General features: G+C 40.1%; 1 protein-coding gene across 3 annotated transcripts; it reads right to left on the reverse strand.

The window, feature by feature from the left end:
• Positions 1-13,551: 13,551 nt before the first annotated feature.
• On the reverse strand, positions 13,552-17,340 carry gins3 (GINS complex subunit 3). Of its 3 annotated transcripts, none has more exons than XM_069687134.1 (3): positions 17,091-17,340; positions 15,993-16,226; positions 13,552-13,952 (listed from the first exon to the last, which is right to left on the reverse strand). In XM_069687134.1, the coding sequence occupies exons 1-3, from the start codon at positions 17,259-17,261 to the stop codon at positions 13,722-13,724; spliced, it is 636 nt and encodes a 211-aa protein (XP_069543235.1). In that variant the 5' UTR covers positions 17,262-17,340; the 3' UTR covers positions 13,552-13,721. The 3 variants fall into 3 exon arrangements, with proteins under 3 accessions (XP_069543235.1, XP_069543236.1, XP_069543237.1); XM_069687135.1 differs by having other exon boundaries at positions 17,082-17,340; XM_069687136.1 differs by lacking the exon at positions 15,993-16,226 and having other exon boundaries at positions 17,082-17,340.
• Between the last annotated feature and the right edge of the window lie 1,087 nt (positions 17,341-18,427).

The raw sequence follows: 18,427 nt of genomic DNA on the forward strand, positions 1-18,427 counted from the left end.
GTACCCAAATGTTTAAGTCCCAAAACACCTTCTGTATAAATAGTGTAACAATATCAATTCACTTAAACAGGTGATGCATTTTACTTTGCAGTAGGCTATTAAGAAATATAAATCCATGTATTGTATCAAATAAAAAAAACTGAACTATATGTTATTATACACTTGGGCACTATATAGCCTACTGAAGTGTTCTTTAATTAGAAACAAATTAAGAGATTCTTATGCATAATTACTCCCTTTTACATGCTCATAGTTGTAGTGGAGATCAAATTCAATGTCATATCTTACGATGAATAAAGAAGAGTCTACCCATTATTACCAAAGACTGCTGCACCAAATGTAATGCTACCAGCCACCATTGACCAGTAATAGCTTAATAAAGCTGTCATCAGAATGCCACGTTATATCGGGCATAGCCTTTATAATACTCAGACAAAACACTGAGAGCTCAGATGACATTAACATTTATTTAACACACTTAGAGGGTTTTTCTCATTGGAGGACAAATTTGATTTTATATAGCCCCAAATCATAACCAAAGTTATCTGAAGACACTTTACAAAAAGAGCAGGTCTAGACCGTGCTCTTTTTGAAGTGAAGTGAAGCACTTTGTAATCTAGGAAAGTGTAATAACTGTCTAACAGTGGAAAATAAAGATTCATTGATCTTGCAGGTTCCAAAGATTTGTATGTCGGGGTCAGGATTTAACACTGCATTAAATGGTTTGATGTCGTGACTCATGATGACCCAAGGATTCTCCAAGTCAAATTAAAGACTTAAAGAGCTTTTTGATGCAATTTAATGCCAACTTTACGACCAAACTGGCAAAAAAGTGACAAATAGAACAGAAAATCTGTTTGGATTTTAAGCCCTATAAGTACAAACGTAGGTATATTTTGTAACCAATGTACACTTTGTCACTTTACAGGAAAATTGAAAGATTAAAGCCAACATTGCCTTTATGTTTGACTCAAGAATTAATTTGACTCATCTATGGTATCGAACCTCAGCGGCACATCAGAACAGGAACAGAACAGCAACATTGTGGACGAAGCATTGGGCCCCTGACCAAGCTGCCATATTTGACAGGTAGGGGGTGAAAAATGGTATCAACCACTCAGTCATTTTACTTCCAGGGTAAAGAGTCAAAAAACTCTAAAATACATGCTTCACTATTGCATAGTCAGACACATACATCACTAGTTACCAAATAGCTGTCTATTTTGTCCTCCCGGCTGCCTGCCACCTGCTGCAGATAATGAAGCGAAGCCTCCAGCATGTTGGACTCCCTCCTCCTCCTCCTCCCTGACAACATGGCATTGTATGAGCTGCTGCTCTTGTGCCAACGCAGGGGGGGTGAGGGGGAGATAATACTCATTTGGAGAGCATAGCGGGGGTGTTGCTTCAGATACAGCTAATCCTCACACCTCATCGCTGAGATGTGTCTGGCTGCTGCAGCGCTCTCCTCCACTGCTCCCTCTCTCTCTGCTTCCTCACTCTCCCCTCTTTCTTGACAGGCCCTCTCCTGCTGTCTTTGTTCACATCTCAAAGCCCACCTCTCTTCCTTTTCTTCTTCTCCTCCTGCACTTATCGTCTCTCTTCTGGGAAATGAACACAAGAGAAGAAAGGGTGGGGCACTTTTTAGAGAGGAGGATAGAGGATTTAACAGATAAGAGAGGCAAGTTGATTAAAAGAGGAGAGAAGAAGAACAAAACAGCAGGACAGCAAAGATGTTGATTCCTTTACGTGATGTCTGTCCTGACTAAAATCTGAATTTTCATATAACTATTATTACCATGCACAATCAAAAGAGATGTCTGAAAACCCATCAGAGCATCATAAACACCATCATAAATCCTGGTTTGTATGTAGGGGACCTGTCTGCGTTGAGTTTGCATGTTCTCTCTGTGCATGTGTGGGTCCAGGTACTCCGGCTTCCTCCCACAGTCCAAAGACGTTGCTCGTTAGGTTCATCGGTGACTCTTAAGTTGCCCATAGGTGTGGATGTGAGCGCGACAGGTTGTCTGTCTCCATGTGTCGGCCCTGTGATTAACTGTCAATCTGCCCAGGGTGTACCCTCTCGCCCAATGACAGCTGGGATTGGCTGCAGCCCTCCTGCGACCCTGAACAGGATAAGTGGTATAGATAATGGATGGATGGATGGAAGAGAGCAGGACTGTCACCCAGGAGTGACGGGTACAAGTCATGTGTGAAACCAAGTTAATGAAGAGGTATACATTTTCATTTTCACCATGAGTTAGAAAGGAAGCAAACAGACGGTACATTGTGCGTCTGTATGATAGGCTGAGTCGTGAAAAAGTCCTGATATTTGACGACCTGGATGAGACAACTTTTAGCCTGCATAAAAAGATGGATGACATGACAGCTCTCTATCGCCCCCCTGCTGACTGGCTGCAGTGTAGGTCATAGAGACCGCCTCCTCCATCTTAACAGATGGGACTATGAAATCAAAATACACGCCAAATACATTTTTCTCAAACATGGTTTATGTCATTATAGTTAGTTCTTATCATGCTGATTAACGTCCAAGCGTTCATTTTTCGTCTGCCTAACAATGTTTCCAGGTGACCTGCAACTTTAACTCAGTAACTATTGTAAAATGAATGAATCCACCTGTGCTGTTCCTCAGGGCCTGGGTTCTGTCAGGTGGATGTTTTAATGGGGAGTAAAGTACCCTGTCATCCTGACATTTTCTTCTTAACAAGCAAAGAAAACACAGAGCTCACTGACCCGACAGTTTGGGTGTCTTTGATCATTAAAGATCCTCACACAGGAACCATAAATCAATAGATGGTCCGGATGAATCAGCAGCTGAACTATGTATTTATTTGGGCTACGGAGGAGAAAAGTAGAGGTGAAAAAAGAACAGAAATTCCCTGTAATTAATTAGTCTTGAGGAAACTTCTTTTCTTGTAATTCAGTGCAGCGATGTGTTCAGGAACAGGAGTAATTGGTGTAGGTTGTGCCTGAGTGAAGATGATAAAGTGTTAATTGCGCAGCATGGTGTACTGGTGGCCCTGCTCAGAATAGAAAGTGCCTGCACAATGTCTCCAGAGTGATATCAGTGATGAAAGTACTTTGAAGGCTTACTCAAAGATACGGAGCTGAAAAATGAATGAAATAAAATAACATAGAACAGAAATGTTATTACATTTCAGTAATTAGATGCAGAAAATGAGAGACAAAGCAGACTGATAGAGGGAAAGACAGGGAGGACAATACGCTTTGTGTTTCTCCCAGTTTTTTATCGTCTACAACTCTCAACAAATACCAAATGTCAGAGGCCCTTAAAGCAGACAGAAGCCAGAGGCGGCATTAGTGTCTTGTGCGTCAGCATCCTGGACGCTCGCCCCCCAGTCTGGCCTTTGCTGCAGCTGAACCTTTGGCTAAGACTGCCCACAGTAAGAGGTAATGAAAGGCATGTAATAGAAGTTCCGAAGAGACATGCAATCAGACAGCAATGATTGGATCCACCTACAAACACACACCATGTGGATTTCTTACCCTGCGGGTCAGAGCGAGTCCGTTGGAGGTTAATGCTCACGATGTTCATCCTTAATAACTAGTGTGACGTTCATATCAAGTGTTGCTGTGATGATCCAGAGTGCTCAAACAAACTGTACAGCTTTGATTTATCTCCTCTGGCTGTGTCATGACAGGAGTCCAGCCGACTTACCTTTGGGTGTCGACTAAAATATAACCAAGCTACATGTGGGTCAAACAGATGGATAGTAATAAAACTGGAAGGTTATTTCTTCTGAAGGACTTTTCTGATGTAGTTATCTTGGCCTGCATGTTTTGCTTTCTCCCTGCAGACTGAAATATCACTGCTGTTATTTCTTGTTTATACACCTGTCTGGATAGAAACCGTCAGCAGGTTGATGATTTTAACCTCTACCCTTACTGTATAAGAATACTTGTAGTGTTGTAAATATGTTCACTGTTGAACTATGTGTTGCACTTTTACAGAGAACCATGTTTTAGCTGATAACTCATCTAACTGTTGTGTGACAGTTTTGAGAGAGAATGTTTTTATTGCCCATGTTCCTCCTTTTAGCAGAGGGAGGTCCCCACAGAGCAGGTTGCCCTTGTAGGACTGTATTTCACATTCTGCATCTGCAAAAACATGTCTACTCCATTATTTAAAAAAAAAAATGAAATGAAAGTAATGACTTATAACTTGCTAACTCATATGTAGCTACCTTAGTATGGGGTGCATAAAAAAATGAACACGGAACAATGGATGTCAATACACTGATCATTTGTGACTCTGAAGGCTCTTTTTAGTTTTGAAAGATATTTATTGGTTTTTCTCCCACTTGTACAGTTCTATTTATTTGCAGTGGAGCGACTGTGGCTCAGTGGTAGAGTCGATTGTCTTTCAATCAGAACGTTGGAAGTTCAATCCCCAGCTCCCCCCCTCTCAGCTCAGCCTACATGTCAAAGCGTCCTTGGCAAGACACTGAACCCCAAATTGCTCCCGGTGAGAGAGGTTGAGATTTTAAAAGGCTAGTGACAGAGGCTTAATGTTGCAAATCCACACAGAAAGGATGTCAGGGGGGATGATTGGGATAACAGTCCATGTTGGTTTCCTTTAAAACATGAAGATAATGATTTCCTGAAGAAAATCATGAGCAACATTGTCCCTTTCATTGACCGAGTAGTTGCAGTTTCCTAAACTTACCATACCATAACCAATATTTTAACTTATGATCAACAGGTTGACTTTGGGTTTCACTGGTTAATGTTTTGCTGCTGGTAAAGAAGCGGAATCCCGACCAAAAAAATATATCAATGTTTCTGTGTTTGTTGTTTTGTTCATAGCGATGTTTTGTGCATAGCGGTCACTGCAGTGGATTTTCTCTTTAAATGCAATGGTTTCTATGGTGGACCTGCATATCAGCCTCTAGAGTGCTCTCTGCTGCCCTACCCCATTGAGGTCTATTCGGTGGTCAGTCGGTGTAAATGCAAGTAAATTTCCTCTGAATCCAAGATGGCCAGCAAACAGCCACCCCTGCCGACCACTGCTGGCATATCCTGTCAATCCTTCTATGCTTGGTTATAAGTCAGTGTACAATTGTTATATTTATAAGCTATTCATTTAAAATATACATTTTTGTGCAGATTAGCTGTAGTTTGTGTTACTACAATAATTATTTTATCATATTTTGTACACTTCAAACGCAGCAAAGAATAAGGCAGCCTACAGAATAGTGCAAATGCAAACAGATGCCATGATGCGGAAGACCAAATACATGTGCATGCAATGCTGTGTGCCACTGTGCCTTGGATGCTTTGCAAACTTTCATACAGCCTAGGTGTGATGAACATAGAAGTGTTCGGAGATGCAGAGACTAAAATGTCAGTTCTTGTTGCCGAAAACAACATGCTAGTATAAGGGCATGGTAATACCAGTCCTGCATCCTTATAGAACTGTAGAGACTCACAATAATGTTTCTCCTGTTGGAGACGGTTGGACACATTCAGGTGTAAGATTCAGAGTGTCATTGGTTTTCTTATTCAGGCCTGAACATTGCACCTATTCAGTGTTGAAATTTCCAAAAAATTGTTGAAATGTTTTTCAAAGCATAAAAAGAAACAAGTGTTTGTATATTTATAATACAACACAACACAAGTTAATTCATTTTTACAGTAAGTTCACAAAGTTTTATGTTGAGTGCTCAGGCAAAAATCATATGTTTCATGTCCTGAAAAGAATAAAAACTCTTCAGAAAAAAATCTTGACCAAGGCTTTCATAATTCATGCATCTGAGAGTTAATATACTATAAATGCAGAGACACAGAGAGACATGAAGAATAAGAGCAGCAAAGTTGGAAACTACTTTTTTACAGGCCTCCCTCTGTCAGAAAAAAATCCCATATCAGATCAATACTTTCAGCCCAGAGGTAAGTCGATATTTTCATCACTGGTGACCTAGCTCCTGACCTGCTGTCCATCACCTGACCCACATTTGACACTTCAGCAAGCAGCCACAGGGACAAACTCACATGCTCAGTTACAATTATGCCCTTTCCACATGAAGCCATGGATGCAGCATCAACACTACCAACGACCAGGGTGTTACCTTCAGTGCTTCTTTAGGAGCTCATTCCCAATTTATGGACGTTGATTATCTAACAACTTAATACAAGCAATAAAGTGGGGTCCTGCATGTCTCGTGGGCGGGGACATGAAAGAAGTGCCGATGTCGGTGTGTGGGGGGTCACAAACACTGCCTGTTGCATATCATCCGGATTTGTGTTGTATATGTGTCAGACACACATTTACAGGGCCAGGGCGGTATATAAACACTGTCAGTTTTATTCGATGCACACACAGAGCATACAGGTAACAAACTGTCAGGAGATATAAAAAGTAAGCACCTTTAAAAGACAGCTTCAGCAGGTGTGAGTGTTTTTAGTTTGTGAAGAACAAAGTGACTTTGGTAGTCTTTAAGCCTCCAGCGTGTGAGACACTGAGCGTGTAAAGTGCTGAGGTTGGCAAAACCTGCACAAGCTTTGCCCTTGTGCATAATAATGCCTCAGCTGATCCAAGTGAAAACAAATCCTAAAGAGAGGTTTTCTTGTAAATCCTGAAGGGAACATTTGTTTTGTTTGATTCATTTTGGTGACACTACTGTATGATAGACAGTAACACCACTTACCCCACTTTGGGATCCGGAAATTTGAAAGATAAAAATATATTAATGAAGTCGAGTTGCTTAAATGGAATCAGGTGAATGTAGGACATGTGAGATCAGATTATCTTTTTTTTTAAAGCCAAATAAAATGGTATGATCAACTGTATGTGGTACATAGATTGGCACTGCTCAAGTTGACAGTGCTACTCTGTAACAATGGCAAAAAAATAGTTGGGAAAATATGAATCAAATGTAAAGGAAAGGTCTACAGTGGAGTTGAGTACACATGCACAGGCTGAGGTGTCTGAATGTCACCTCGGGTAACAAGCAGAGCCACTGCAGGGACAGCAAGCTAATGATATCAGCAGCTAAAGGCCAACTCACTCACACATACACAGAGAGGAGGGGGAAATACCACTTACTCCCTCCAATACTGGTTTGTTTGTTAAACATGTCAGCGGTGATGACTTCACTGTAAGTTTATGGACTTCTTGGATGTTTCTGTATTTCTTTGACCAAACAGCCTTTTTGTCACATATTCCCACATTACATAATGTGTCAGTGTTTGTGATGCAGCAGTGATGAGTGTAAATTTAAACTACAAAGGCAGCTACACAAGTTTGTCATTAAATAATAGTCACAAGTATTATGAGAAGGTTTCATTCTAGAGCTCTACCGATATTTAGGTTGTCTATCGGCTGATATTGTCACAGATATATAGTGATCAAAACAGGTTATAATGCAGTAAACAAAGCTTGGGCTGATGTAGAAAGGGAGTGCACTCTGATTTCAAAGTTTAAAGTTCTGTCAGCACAGTCCACAGCAAATCACATCAGTGTAACACACCGCACAATCCACGTAGAAAGAGGCATTGTATTTCCAGCTAAAAATCAATCAGGTTCTTATATAGCAACTTTAGAGATCAGACATCACAGACGGCTGGACAATAACAAATAGAATTCAACCTATATAATACAAATTGCTTTGAAGACAGACTTTAAAAAAAAACGCTTTCTTTTTTTATTATCACGAGTCTTTAAATAAAATGCTAATTAAATATCATTATAAATTAAAAATATTATGTAAATAGGAATTGAGAATTAAATCAGTCTTACTTTACTTGTAATTCACCATAATGATGACAAAAAAACTAATGCTTTAATTACCTTGTTATTGCAGTCTGTGTGACAAGGCCAGTTAAACGAGCAGCAGTAACTTTAATTATGATGATTATGTTTATTGCAATTTACCAGCGAAGAAGTCTTTGGTGAGACTTGAATCTCCCCTCTGATCCACCTCAGGCAATATGTTAAAGAAAGTGTCATGCATCAGAGGTCCCTGGCTGCAGGGCTATTTTTGGGCTTTCTGGTTGAATGGAGTCTTGTCATGGTGGGTGGGAGGAAGATGTTCTGTGCAGAAGCAGCAGCATCATTTATGATTTAAAAATTGCTTACATTTCTCTTTATAAAAAAAAACACCAAACACCACTTGTTGTTGATGATTTTCACATGCAGAAAAATGCACATTAGTTATGTTTATTTCAACTCAGGTGACTCATGTCCAGTGTCCTGCTGCTCTGCATAAAGCTCAGTGGAACACGTCTTCAGATCAGGATGAATGTAGTAACACCTGCACATCTGCTTTAAAAGGTATGCAGTGAAAAAGGTCTATCACCGACATCAAATAACAAAAGAAATGTATTGTCTTTCTTATTAACTTTTTTTTGCTAGACATGCACTAAGATTTACTTATTCCCGTTAAGTCCTTTGGGTTGTGTCACTCCCCTTGAGTGAGGGGAAATAAAATGTTGCACCAGCAGGGGTCACTTATGTCCACCAGGAATGGTGTCTGCAGCAGTGAGGTGAAGTCAGCATTTGGCCCCTCTTGCATCCAGCCCTCATCCACAGCCCTCATTACATTTTATGTGAATATTTATCTTATCTCATTTTAAAAGTCTAAACTTTAGTCAGAGGTGAAAGGAAAGGTGCAGGTAAACATACAGCAAGGATTTATTAAATAGTAAAGAAAACAATCTTAATTTAATATCGTTGCCTCTGTATGACCTAAAGAAGTTGCAGTTATTCTTAGCTATGTAATATGTGTGTTACTATTTCAAATGCAGCTGCAGACATAACTGTGTTCAGTCCTTAGAGATCACAGGGAAAATGACTATAAATCAACTGGCTAATAAGTCATCCTAATGTTGGCCTTATGCTATATCTTGTTGCTGTTTGGTATACTGAAGCAAACCTTTACAGGGAAACAAAAAATTACCGAGACAGAGAGTCTGTTAGTTAAAGGCTCAACTAGGTTTATGTACAGTACTAAAGCAAAGTGTACAAACTCTCTCTGTTGTCATACTGCAGATATCAGTCTTACATAGACAGAATTATAAGCACACTGTGATGCATTATGCAAACAGCTGTGCATGAAAAAGAGAAAAGTCAATCAGTCAGAAGTCGCATCCTTCTGCTTCTTTCATAACAGCCGGAACAGTCGACTAATCCACAGCCTGTGTGCTACACTGTTTTCTTTGGTACAGTCAGCTTGTGAGAAAAGGAGTGATGTTTGAGCTAAAGGAACAAAGACTGTTTATCTTCTCGATAACTCTGTCACTTTGCTGTGTGACCCTCACTGATAATGCTACCAGAGACACATTTCACCAGCATTTGGTGCCTGGCAGGTGGTTATTTCAAATTCTGCTCACTGTGCAGAACAGTTGGCATTTAGAGGTGACCTCAATCTTCATACCGCAGCTTCACTTTGTTTGGTATTCAAAACAACAACTAAGTGATAGCTGGTTTCTGGTTAAAATTGCAAAGAAAAAAAAAACAACCTGCCATGTCAACAGGTCATGGGACATATTATGCAAAACTGACTTTTTGGTTGCTTTAGTATGTCTATTTGCGTGTCCGGAGTGCCTCCCCACCCCTTAAGCGTATGTTTCGACAACTAGGTCCATGTTTTGTAAACAGCCGGAGTCAGGAAATGAGCCTCTATACCACCCATTTGGATTTCACCCGGACTGTTACGTAACAGTGCGGGTGATTTGAATACTCACGCCCTCGCGCTGGGTATTTCCTCCCACACTACCCCAGCTACCTGAATGAGGAGCCGCCATTTTTTCGTTCTCGCTTCACTTGTACGCGACAGCCTGACCGCTACCATGTACAACCCGAAAGCCAAGCACAGCTGCCATGTCGTCGGATGCACGGATACTCATGTTTCGCTACATCGCCTCCCTACCAAAGAGGATATCAGAGCGAAGTGGCTACATTTTATTTATCAGGGAAACGTCCCAGCTTCAGTGAGCAAAAGCGTTTTTGTCTGTGCCAATCACTTCACGCCGGACTGTTTCAGCAACCAGGGTCAGTATACCGCTGCAGACTACGCTGATGCACTGTTGGACCTGATCTTCAAGAAGGTTTTCCAGGACCCTGCCCCATATGTGAACGAGTTGCTGAACCTCAAAATCCCCGAAGACTTCTCGGCTCAGTATGAGAGACCCAACAAGCTGGACGTTATAGCCAGTTATGTGTCGAGGTTCAACCAAGGACAGGTCTGAAACCCAACATACTGTCCTTCTGCGTCAGGGAACTCCTCATCTAATCCTCAGCAACACGCAGGCAACAGCACAACTCTCACTCTCTGCCCCAGAAAGCCCCAGCACCAGCTTACAAAGCTTCTGTAGGCTAGGTATCTATATTGGCTGGACACAATTCAATGTAAAGTCAGCACTGAATGTTCACATCCATGGCAACTAGATACTTTCTTTATTATTATTTTCATATTGATACTGAAGTTAATATATAAAGGTCAACCGTTCCACTTCAGGTATTTATTTTCTTCTTCTTATTATTATTTCATACATGTCAACACATGTTTACAAATGTTTCTTACAATAAAAAATCTTTACTAACTGTTCTGTGTGTTTTCATTGTTTGATATGTAATTTTCATGTTAATATAAGCAATGTAAGATAGAGGAAGCAGTTATGTACTTTTCATCATAACACTTTTGCGATAAATTAATAGTATTTATGTGACCAAAAGCTTACTGCACTATTCCCCTCAGACGTAAAGGTCCATAGTCTGCCCGATAAATGTTCAGTGCATTCTGCAGTGAAAATACTTTCAGGCGGACAGGTTCTAGGCCAGGATGGTCCACCATGCATGATGGTGGCTCAGGAAGCTGCTGTAGTCTTCGTGTAACCTAGAAATTATGAAAGGTAAGTGAGTGACAATGGATTATAGAAATATGGACTGCAAAATGACAACCAAGTTTGCCAAGAGTTCACACTTACTTGTGGTATTTCCATACAGCAGATATTCTCGGGTTCTGTAGGCATTTGTTCACAATTGCCACAGGAACACCTGTTTTTCAGCAGAATTTGTATTATTCATTGGAAACTACAATAGCTAAGCAATCATGTCGAGTTGTTTCTTTTTTAATATTAATTTAAAGTTTATAAACCGTTTTAACCAGTTAAAAACAATACTGCTGGTAGAGAGGTGATGGGAGGCAACTGTGGCTTATTGAAAACTACAGTTGTCGAAAATTGCTGGCAGTAACTAATTACAGGTCGTCATTGCAAATAAGAAGAGGTTCTCAATTGACTTACCTGGGGTCCGTTTCACAAAGAAGGTTCAACAAACTCTGAATCTAACCCTGAACTCTGAGTTGATCTACTCTGAGATAGGAAACTCTGAGTTTTGGGTTCCAGAACAGCTGATCAGAGTTAGTTCAATCAACTCTGAGTAAGTTCAGCCGGAGTTAAGTGCGTCTAGCTGACTGTAAAAAGTCAGCATTAATGGAGCCCCGACACCACGATTCACCATGGCAACGGTACACAATAAGAGGTCCTCCTACGTCACACCAGCGGAGCTTGAAATCCTCATGCGGACGTTCAGCGAATACGAGCATGTTTTTAGAAAAATAAAGTAACTAGTAAAAGTGGTCTATTTATTTAATTCTTAATCACGACCGGAAGCTAAAATTTATATTAATTAGGAGCAATGCAGCAGGAGAAAAAAACCTACATGGAAGCACTTCAATCATATTTTAAATATTAAACTAATGAAATATCATTCAGTGGCTGTTTTAATGTGCATTAGCTTTATCCCTAACATGATGCTGACTTCACATACATTATAATTCATGTTGATTAAACTGAATGTGTTAGTTTAAAAAAAAAAAATCCAATAACTTACGGCGTCTTATTTGAGCGCTCTCGGCAGTGGTGGTGGAAAATCTAAAAATGATGACTTTGACACAGATTTGTCTTTTGATTTTTTTTATCATAATTATAAAAGACTTTTGCAAAGGGGTCAGAGCAGCACAGAGACGCAACGTTTCTTCTTTTAATTCGGTAACCGCTCAAACACACGCGTGAGACGGGCTGAATGAATGAGGAAGTCGAATGAGGGTTTTATATTCTAGGGGGAGGAGACAGAGCGAAACTCTGAGTTTCCTGAAGAAAACCTGCTCACGACCAGGTTAGGTTCATAGAGTCTGTTACTACGGTAACTGACCGAGAGCTTAAGTTACCTCCCTTTGTGAAACGGAAAACTCAGAGTTTCCCTCATTTCAGGGTTAACAGACTCAGAGTTTTCAATAAACCTGGGGTCCGTTTCACACAGCAGGTTCAACAAACTCTGAGTCTAACCCTGGACTCTGAGTCGATCTACTCTGAGATAGGAAACTCTGAGTTTTCGGTTTCAGAACAGCTGATCAGAGTTAGTTCAATCAACTCTGAGTAGGTTCAGCCAGAGTTAAGTGCGTGCACGCTGACTGTAAAAAGCCAGCATTAATGGAGCCCCGACACCACGATTCACCATGGCAACGGTACACAAAAAGAGGTCCTCCTACGTCACACCAGTGGAGCTCGAAATCCTCACGCGGACGTTCAGCGAATACGAGCATGTTTGTAGAAAAATAAAGTAACAGGGCTGCAGCTGCAAAAGAGAGAGAAGCGGCGTGGGAAGAAACTGCTGCTCGAGTTAATGCGCAAGTTTAAACTGGTCTATTTATTTAATACTTAATCACGACCGGAAGCTAAAATTTATATTAATTTAGGAGCAATGCAGCTGGAGAAAAAAACATACATGGAAGCACTTCAATCATATTTTAAATATTAAACTAATGAAATATCATTCAGTGGCTGTTTTAATGTGCATTAGCTTTATCCCTAACATGATGCTGACTTCACATACATTATAATTCATGTATAAAATAAAAACAGTTAAACCACAATCAAAACGACAAGAACTGAATATCCTTTGACCAACTGAATCCATCCATCCATTATCTATACAGCTTATCCTGTTCAGGGTTGCACTGGAGCCTATCCCAGCTGTCATTGGCCGAGAGGACACCCTGGACTGATCGCCGGTCAATCACAGGGCTGACACAGAGACCTTTCACACTCACACCTACAGGGTTCGAACGAGGAACCTTCTAGCTGTGAGGGAACAGCGCTAACCACTGCACCACCGTGCAGGCCTTAGATCAAATGAATATCCGTCAACAATCCAATACTTCATTTATTAACAGTTTCTGCATTATCAATGGGAAAAATGTGGCAAATAAATAAGAAACACATTTATACTTTGGGCTCGGCGATAAAACAATCTCAATGAGGAATCCTGATATATTTTGTCGATAATGATGGTTGACTTTGGACTGTGAGCCTCAGTCAGCCTGTAAAACATGTTTTCATGCAGCAAAAAACTGCAGACTACTTGCTTTCTGTTTAAAGGCCCATCACCATTATCAGGGAAACTCTTCAAACTGAAAGCATTATTAAATTCTATATTGTGATGAATATCAGCATTGTTCAGTCTAGAAAGTCTAAAGTGATCATATGTTATGCTGTATCGCCCAGCCCAATTTACACTATTCACAGGTTGGTCATCCCACCACCGAGAGCATGAGGAACATGCAGAGGATGGATCTGTATGTGGAGATGAAGATGACAGGAAGCTATTTGTGTAGCTGTCATGCTTTGATGTGCAGACTAAGTTGTGAGGAGTGTCTTTAGATTTTAACCGCAGGCCTCCGTCAGGGCTGCGCGTCAGTCATCTTCCTCTTGCGGTAGTTCAGAACCAGACTGGAGGCGGTGAGTTGGGCGGCCTGGCCCTTCTCCCAGCTCTGGAAGCCGTTGAGGCCGCTCTGCCCCGACCTGAACAGAGTCTTCTCAAGACAGTCCAGATGCTCCACCAGCACTGACGTGTCCTCGTTGTAGGCGTTCTGGGAGGAGTCCATGATCCGTCTGAACCGTCCGATGAACGTCTGGAAGAAGGACGAGGTCAACAGTTTGCAATTCATTAGATGAGAAGAAGAGGACAGGACATATGTTTCTGCATCAGTACTGCATTTAAGGAGTTTTTGGCATGCCGGCAACGCTTTTAATCAGAGTGACCCAGATTCTTAACCAGCAGTCACCTTCGATATAAAATGTAATCATGAACTTCAGACATCCATCATTTCGTGTTTCTTGCCTTTAGGCAAAACCATCTCCCAAAAAGTGATCTAATAAAGTTCTGTAACATCAAAGAGTGTGTGTCCAGAACTGGTCCTGCCACTTTACAGATTTAACATTTTAAAATAAATATAGTTTGTATATCATCTACAAACCTGCTACCAGATAGACTCTCCACCTGGTATTTTGTGTTTTCCTAGTCTAGGGCCACATTTGAGGATGTGGTTAAAAACCATCAGGATAGTAATATTTCCACTTAAAGCATGTGAAAACCTGTAATGTGTGTTGCTCTAGATAATTTTTCAGGTGTGCAACACTCCTCTCTTTCTATTTATCCACCAGACAATGAGATAAGAGTCGATCTGCCTGGTAACAGCTGCACCAGACAACCTGCAGTCTGCACTGGTTTCTGATCTGATTGCTCCCCCTAGCTGCAGTAAATAACACTGGCTGCATGTGTTTTGAAGATGAAATGTGTCTGTTTAGATGTGAAATAAACAGGCATCAGGGCTGTTCTACAATCAAACATGCCATTTGACTGTGGAACATTTTAATAACAATTTTTAATAAACCCAGAAAACTTTTTGGGAATTTCAAGTTTGGACAGATATCTCAAATAGCAAACTTCCCCAAAAAACAAAGACAAAATACTCCCATGGTAAAAATGTGACACAGTAATTATAACTGCTAAATTTACATCCTGTGGTTTTTCTTTATGTAAATGCCATCACTGATTACTTTGATCTTTACTTATATGTGCCAATACCTATTTTTAAGTATAGTTTATAACATTTTAGGGAGCATACTTTTTTCACTTTTCCAACAGAGTTAGGTAGAAGATCAATGCCACTCTTATATCTGTAGTGTACAGTACCTATAGGCTACAGCAAGCAGTCAGTTAGCTTAGCATGAACATTGGGATATGGAGCTGACAGCAAATACCCATATGTTTATAAAACAGGGTAGAAAAAAGAAAATGTAATAACCCCAGAAAAATAATATTTGTCTACAGTTGGGCCTCCCCTAACTCGAGATTTTCCAAGTCGACTAGCAGTTGTTCATTCAAGCCATTAATCGACTAGACCATGTTTATGATATTGATAAATTATATTAATTATAGTATTTTGTAGTTTTGGGGGCATCAGAAAATGGTTTGAGTTTAAGGACTGTGAAAAGCATTGCAATGTAAGTGTGCTACACTACAGATAAACACAAAAGCATAATAATGAGGCCTTAGAATAAAGCGTATGCTCAAACCAGCCATCTGTTAATGACAATACTAATGACAAAGACAATGCTGGATAATGATTCTTACACAACCAGCAAAGAGACATGACATTTTGCTAATTTGTTCTTGGTTAATGTAGCAATGCACAGCAATGCTCAAGTAAAATAGCGCTCACATCCAAGATGAGGAAAATTCCAGAATGCCTAAATGGTGAACATTTTTAAACTGAATGACTTAAATGTGGAGTCTAAGACTATTTAATTTCTGACACCATCAGAAGCCGCGACCCTTTTCTTCTCTTTCAGGTTTGTCTCACGCCCCATCTTAATTAAAGACAGAATTAATGCATTACAAATAAAAAATATATCCATTAAAGGCTTAAAGAGACATGTGGTCTCCTTGATGAGGTAAGTAAATCATTGTAAATGATGTGTCAAGTCTGTAACAAGGACCCCTGTGTGATAAAATATTTATTAATGGCTGTCGAGCATAGACCTAGTAACTACTTTAATAAACTGCTTCATGCCCGTTTCAACGCTGAGAATATTAAATAGCAGCACCTCCTTGGTACCTTCATGCGTTAAATAAGTGCTCTGTGTTGAAGTTTGTTCCTGTTATTCACCTGCAGCAGTGTCTGTGCGATCTCTGGGTTCTCTGGACTGTCAAAGTGCAGCATCTGGGATCCCAGGCCGTAGTAGTAGGGCCCCATCTTGTGCAGGTCCACCACGTTGGGGTCGGCATTGAAAACAGTCCTCCAGCCCTCCCTGTACACCTTCGGAAGCTCAACTGACAACACTCTCCTCTTCCTCTCGTACAAACCCTTAGACAGCCACAGAGGGAGCTCCATCTTTGAGCCCTGCGATAAAAAAAAAACAAAGTTCAGACTTTAGAGTTTGGGTAAATTTCAAGACAACTGCTCTCTGGGTTCTGCTGATAAATGTGTTGTTGCAGGGTGACATTGGGTTCGATCACACTATAATTTGGATACATTACTGTTTAAAAGAGGTCAATACTGAATCTTCTTCACAGCAGACATTTTGACCAGAAAAGCATAGGTGTTACTTATAACATTATTGATGGCCTTGCTCTATTCAGGTCTCCCGGGAATACAGCATGGACGCATGCATATTAGTTTAAATGTAACATTAATGTTCCAAAGAATGTGTTGTTTATCACTACATAAAATATCACTTACAAAGTAGGGAAAAAGAAGTAGTCGGCAAAAATCCAATACCGTGCATCCCTTTCACGAAGCGTAAGCGTAAGGAGTACCATCTCCATATAGTTGTCCAATTAGGCAAACCAAAACCAAACAGCTTTAAATATGATAAAAGAAATAGTTAGATTTTACTGTTGGGTCCTGAGTAATTTGCAGTATTCAAGTTGAACTGTGACTGAATGTCATTGAAGTTTAAATGATATTGATCTTATCTATTATTAAAGAGTGTTGTTTATTTATAAACATAGCTTATATTGTATTGCCTCTATGTGCTTGCCTGTTGATTGTTTTTTGTTGTCTTGTCTGTGACCTGTGTCTAACTAACTAACTAACTAACAACAATAAAGTAGAACTTTTGGTGGGTAATAAATATGTCGAATTGAAAAGTGGGTCTTTTTTTCCCTTTTTTTTTTACTGCACTTCTGATACACAGTTATCTCTAAAGACATGCATCAACAAGTATCACACCGCTTTATTAATTCCTGCAGTAACTCTACCAACCTCTGTAATGTCCTGCGTGTCACTTGATTTCTCCAGGTATCCCAGCCGGGGAAAAGTGCACTCTGTCCGGATGGGTAGTCTTTCATGAGAGAGCAAAATGTCGTCAAGAGAAAGAAAATTCTCCTCCATCCCGACACCAGGTTGTACCGACAGATATGATTGTGTATCCATTTTGTGCAAGCTAAGAACAAAGATTTTGTTTTAAACCAAATACATTTACAGCTATATTCAGCAGACGTCTCTCTTGTGTTTACAACACTTCCTGCTGCATGTTTTGGCGCCAGAACCTGTACACCAATCAGGGCGCCGCTGTGGTCTCTAGACCAGAGCAATCGATCCGCTTCGATGGAACTCAGTCAAATGTATCTGGGGTCCGCTTTGTTGCTATTTTTCCGCCTGTGTTTTTTTATTAAGATTATGTCAGGCAACTCTTAAGTTAAGATTTTGGGGCTGTTCAGATATGAAATACATGTTTGCGTAAGGTACAACAATATCTTAACTATCGTACATCCATCTCCAACAGTAGTGCCTATATAAAATACAAAATTAGAGTCTCCCTTTTTGCCATTAAAAGTAAGGTGAAATTAGATATTTAGCCGTTAGAGGTCAGACTACTACCATTACAATTTTGAAATCTTCTTTTACCTGTTGTAAGAATGTTTAGCTATCACGAAGCTGCTAAACACAATGATAATAATAATGCAGATAGAAGATTATAGAGAAAAGTAATTTTCTTTAAATTAAATTGGAATAAAAAGGGATATAATAAGCAAGTTCGAGTATTTTCTTTTTCTCCATCCTGCTCTCTGTCTCTCTTGACCACACCAGTTGATAAATGAAAGATTATCACAGGTCCATTGAGTAATTTTGTGTTTCCATCTTTTAGTCACGTCACTTTTCAAATCTCTACAAAAAGACACCTTTTGTATTTAAAAATGTTGTAATATTATATATTCTAATATATGTCATTATTTTTACTCATCCCACAGATTGCACATTAAAGTGATCAACCATGTTAGTTGGCGCCCCTCAAAAGAAGACATGAAAATATAAAATCTCAAGAGTCAAATAAAAGAGTAGAGGGAGGTCTTTTATTTTGGAGTATTGTGTCCAAGCTGAGAGGGAAGGCCGGCGGTACAGTGGGCCTCCTGTCATTGACTGTAGTAGCATCCTGAGAAACATGTTAGACATTTTTACTCTGCAAACTAGACTGAAACACACATTTCCCACAGAGATCATCCCCCCCACCCCCTCCCCCCTTTAACTGCGGGCCATGACACACAGGGAACATTGTGCGTCACACAAATAGGCGATGAGGTTAGCAGTTACCAATATTA

Source organism: Semicossyphus pulcher, unplaced genomic scaffold (assembly GCF_022749685.1).
Source record: "Semicossyphus pulcher isolate SPU_LCO1_2020_fin unplaced genomic scaffold, fSemPul1.0.p SCAF_8, whole genome shotgun sequence".
Taxonomy (NCBI): Eukaryota; Metazoa; Chordata; class Actinopteri; order Labriformes; family Labridae; genus Semicossyphus; species Semicossyphus pulcher.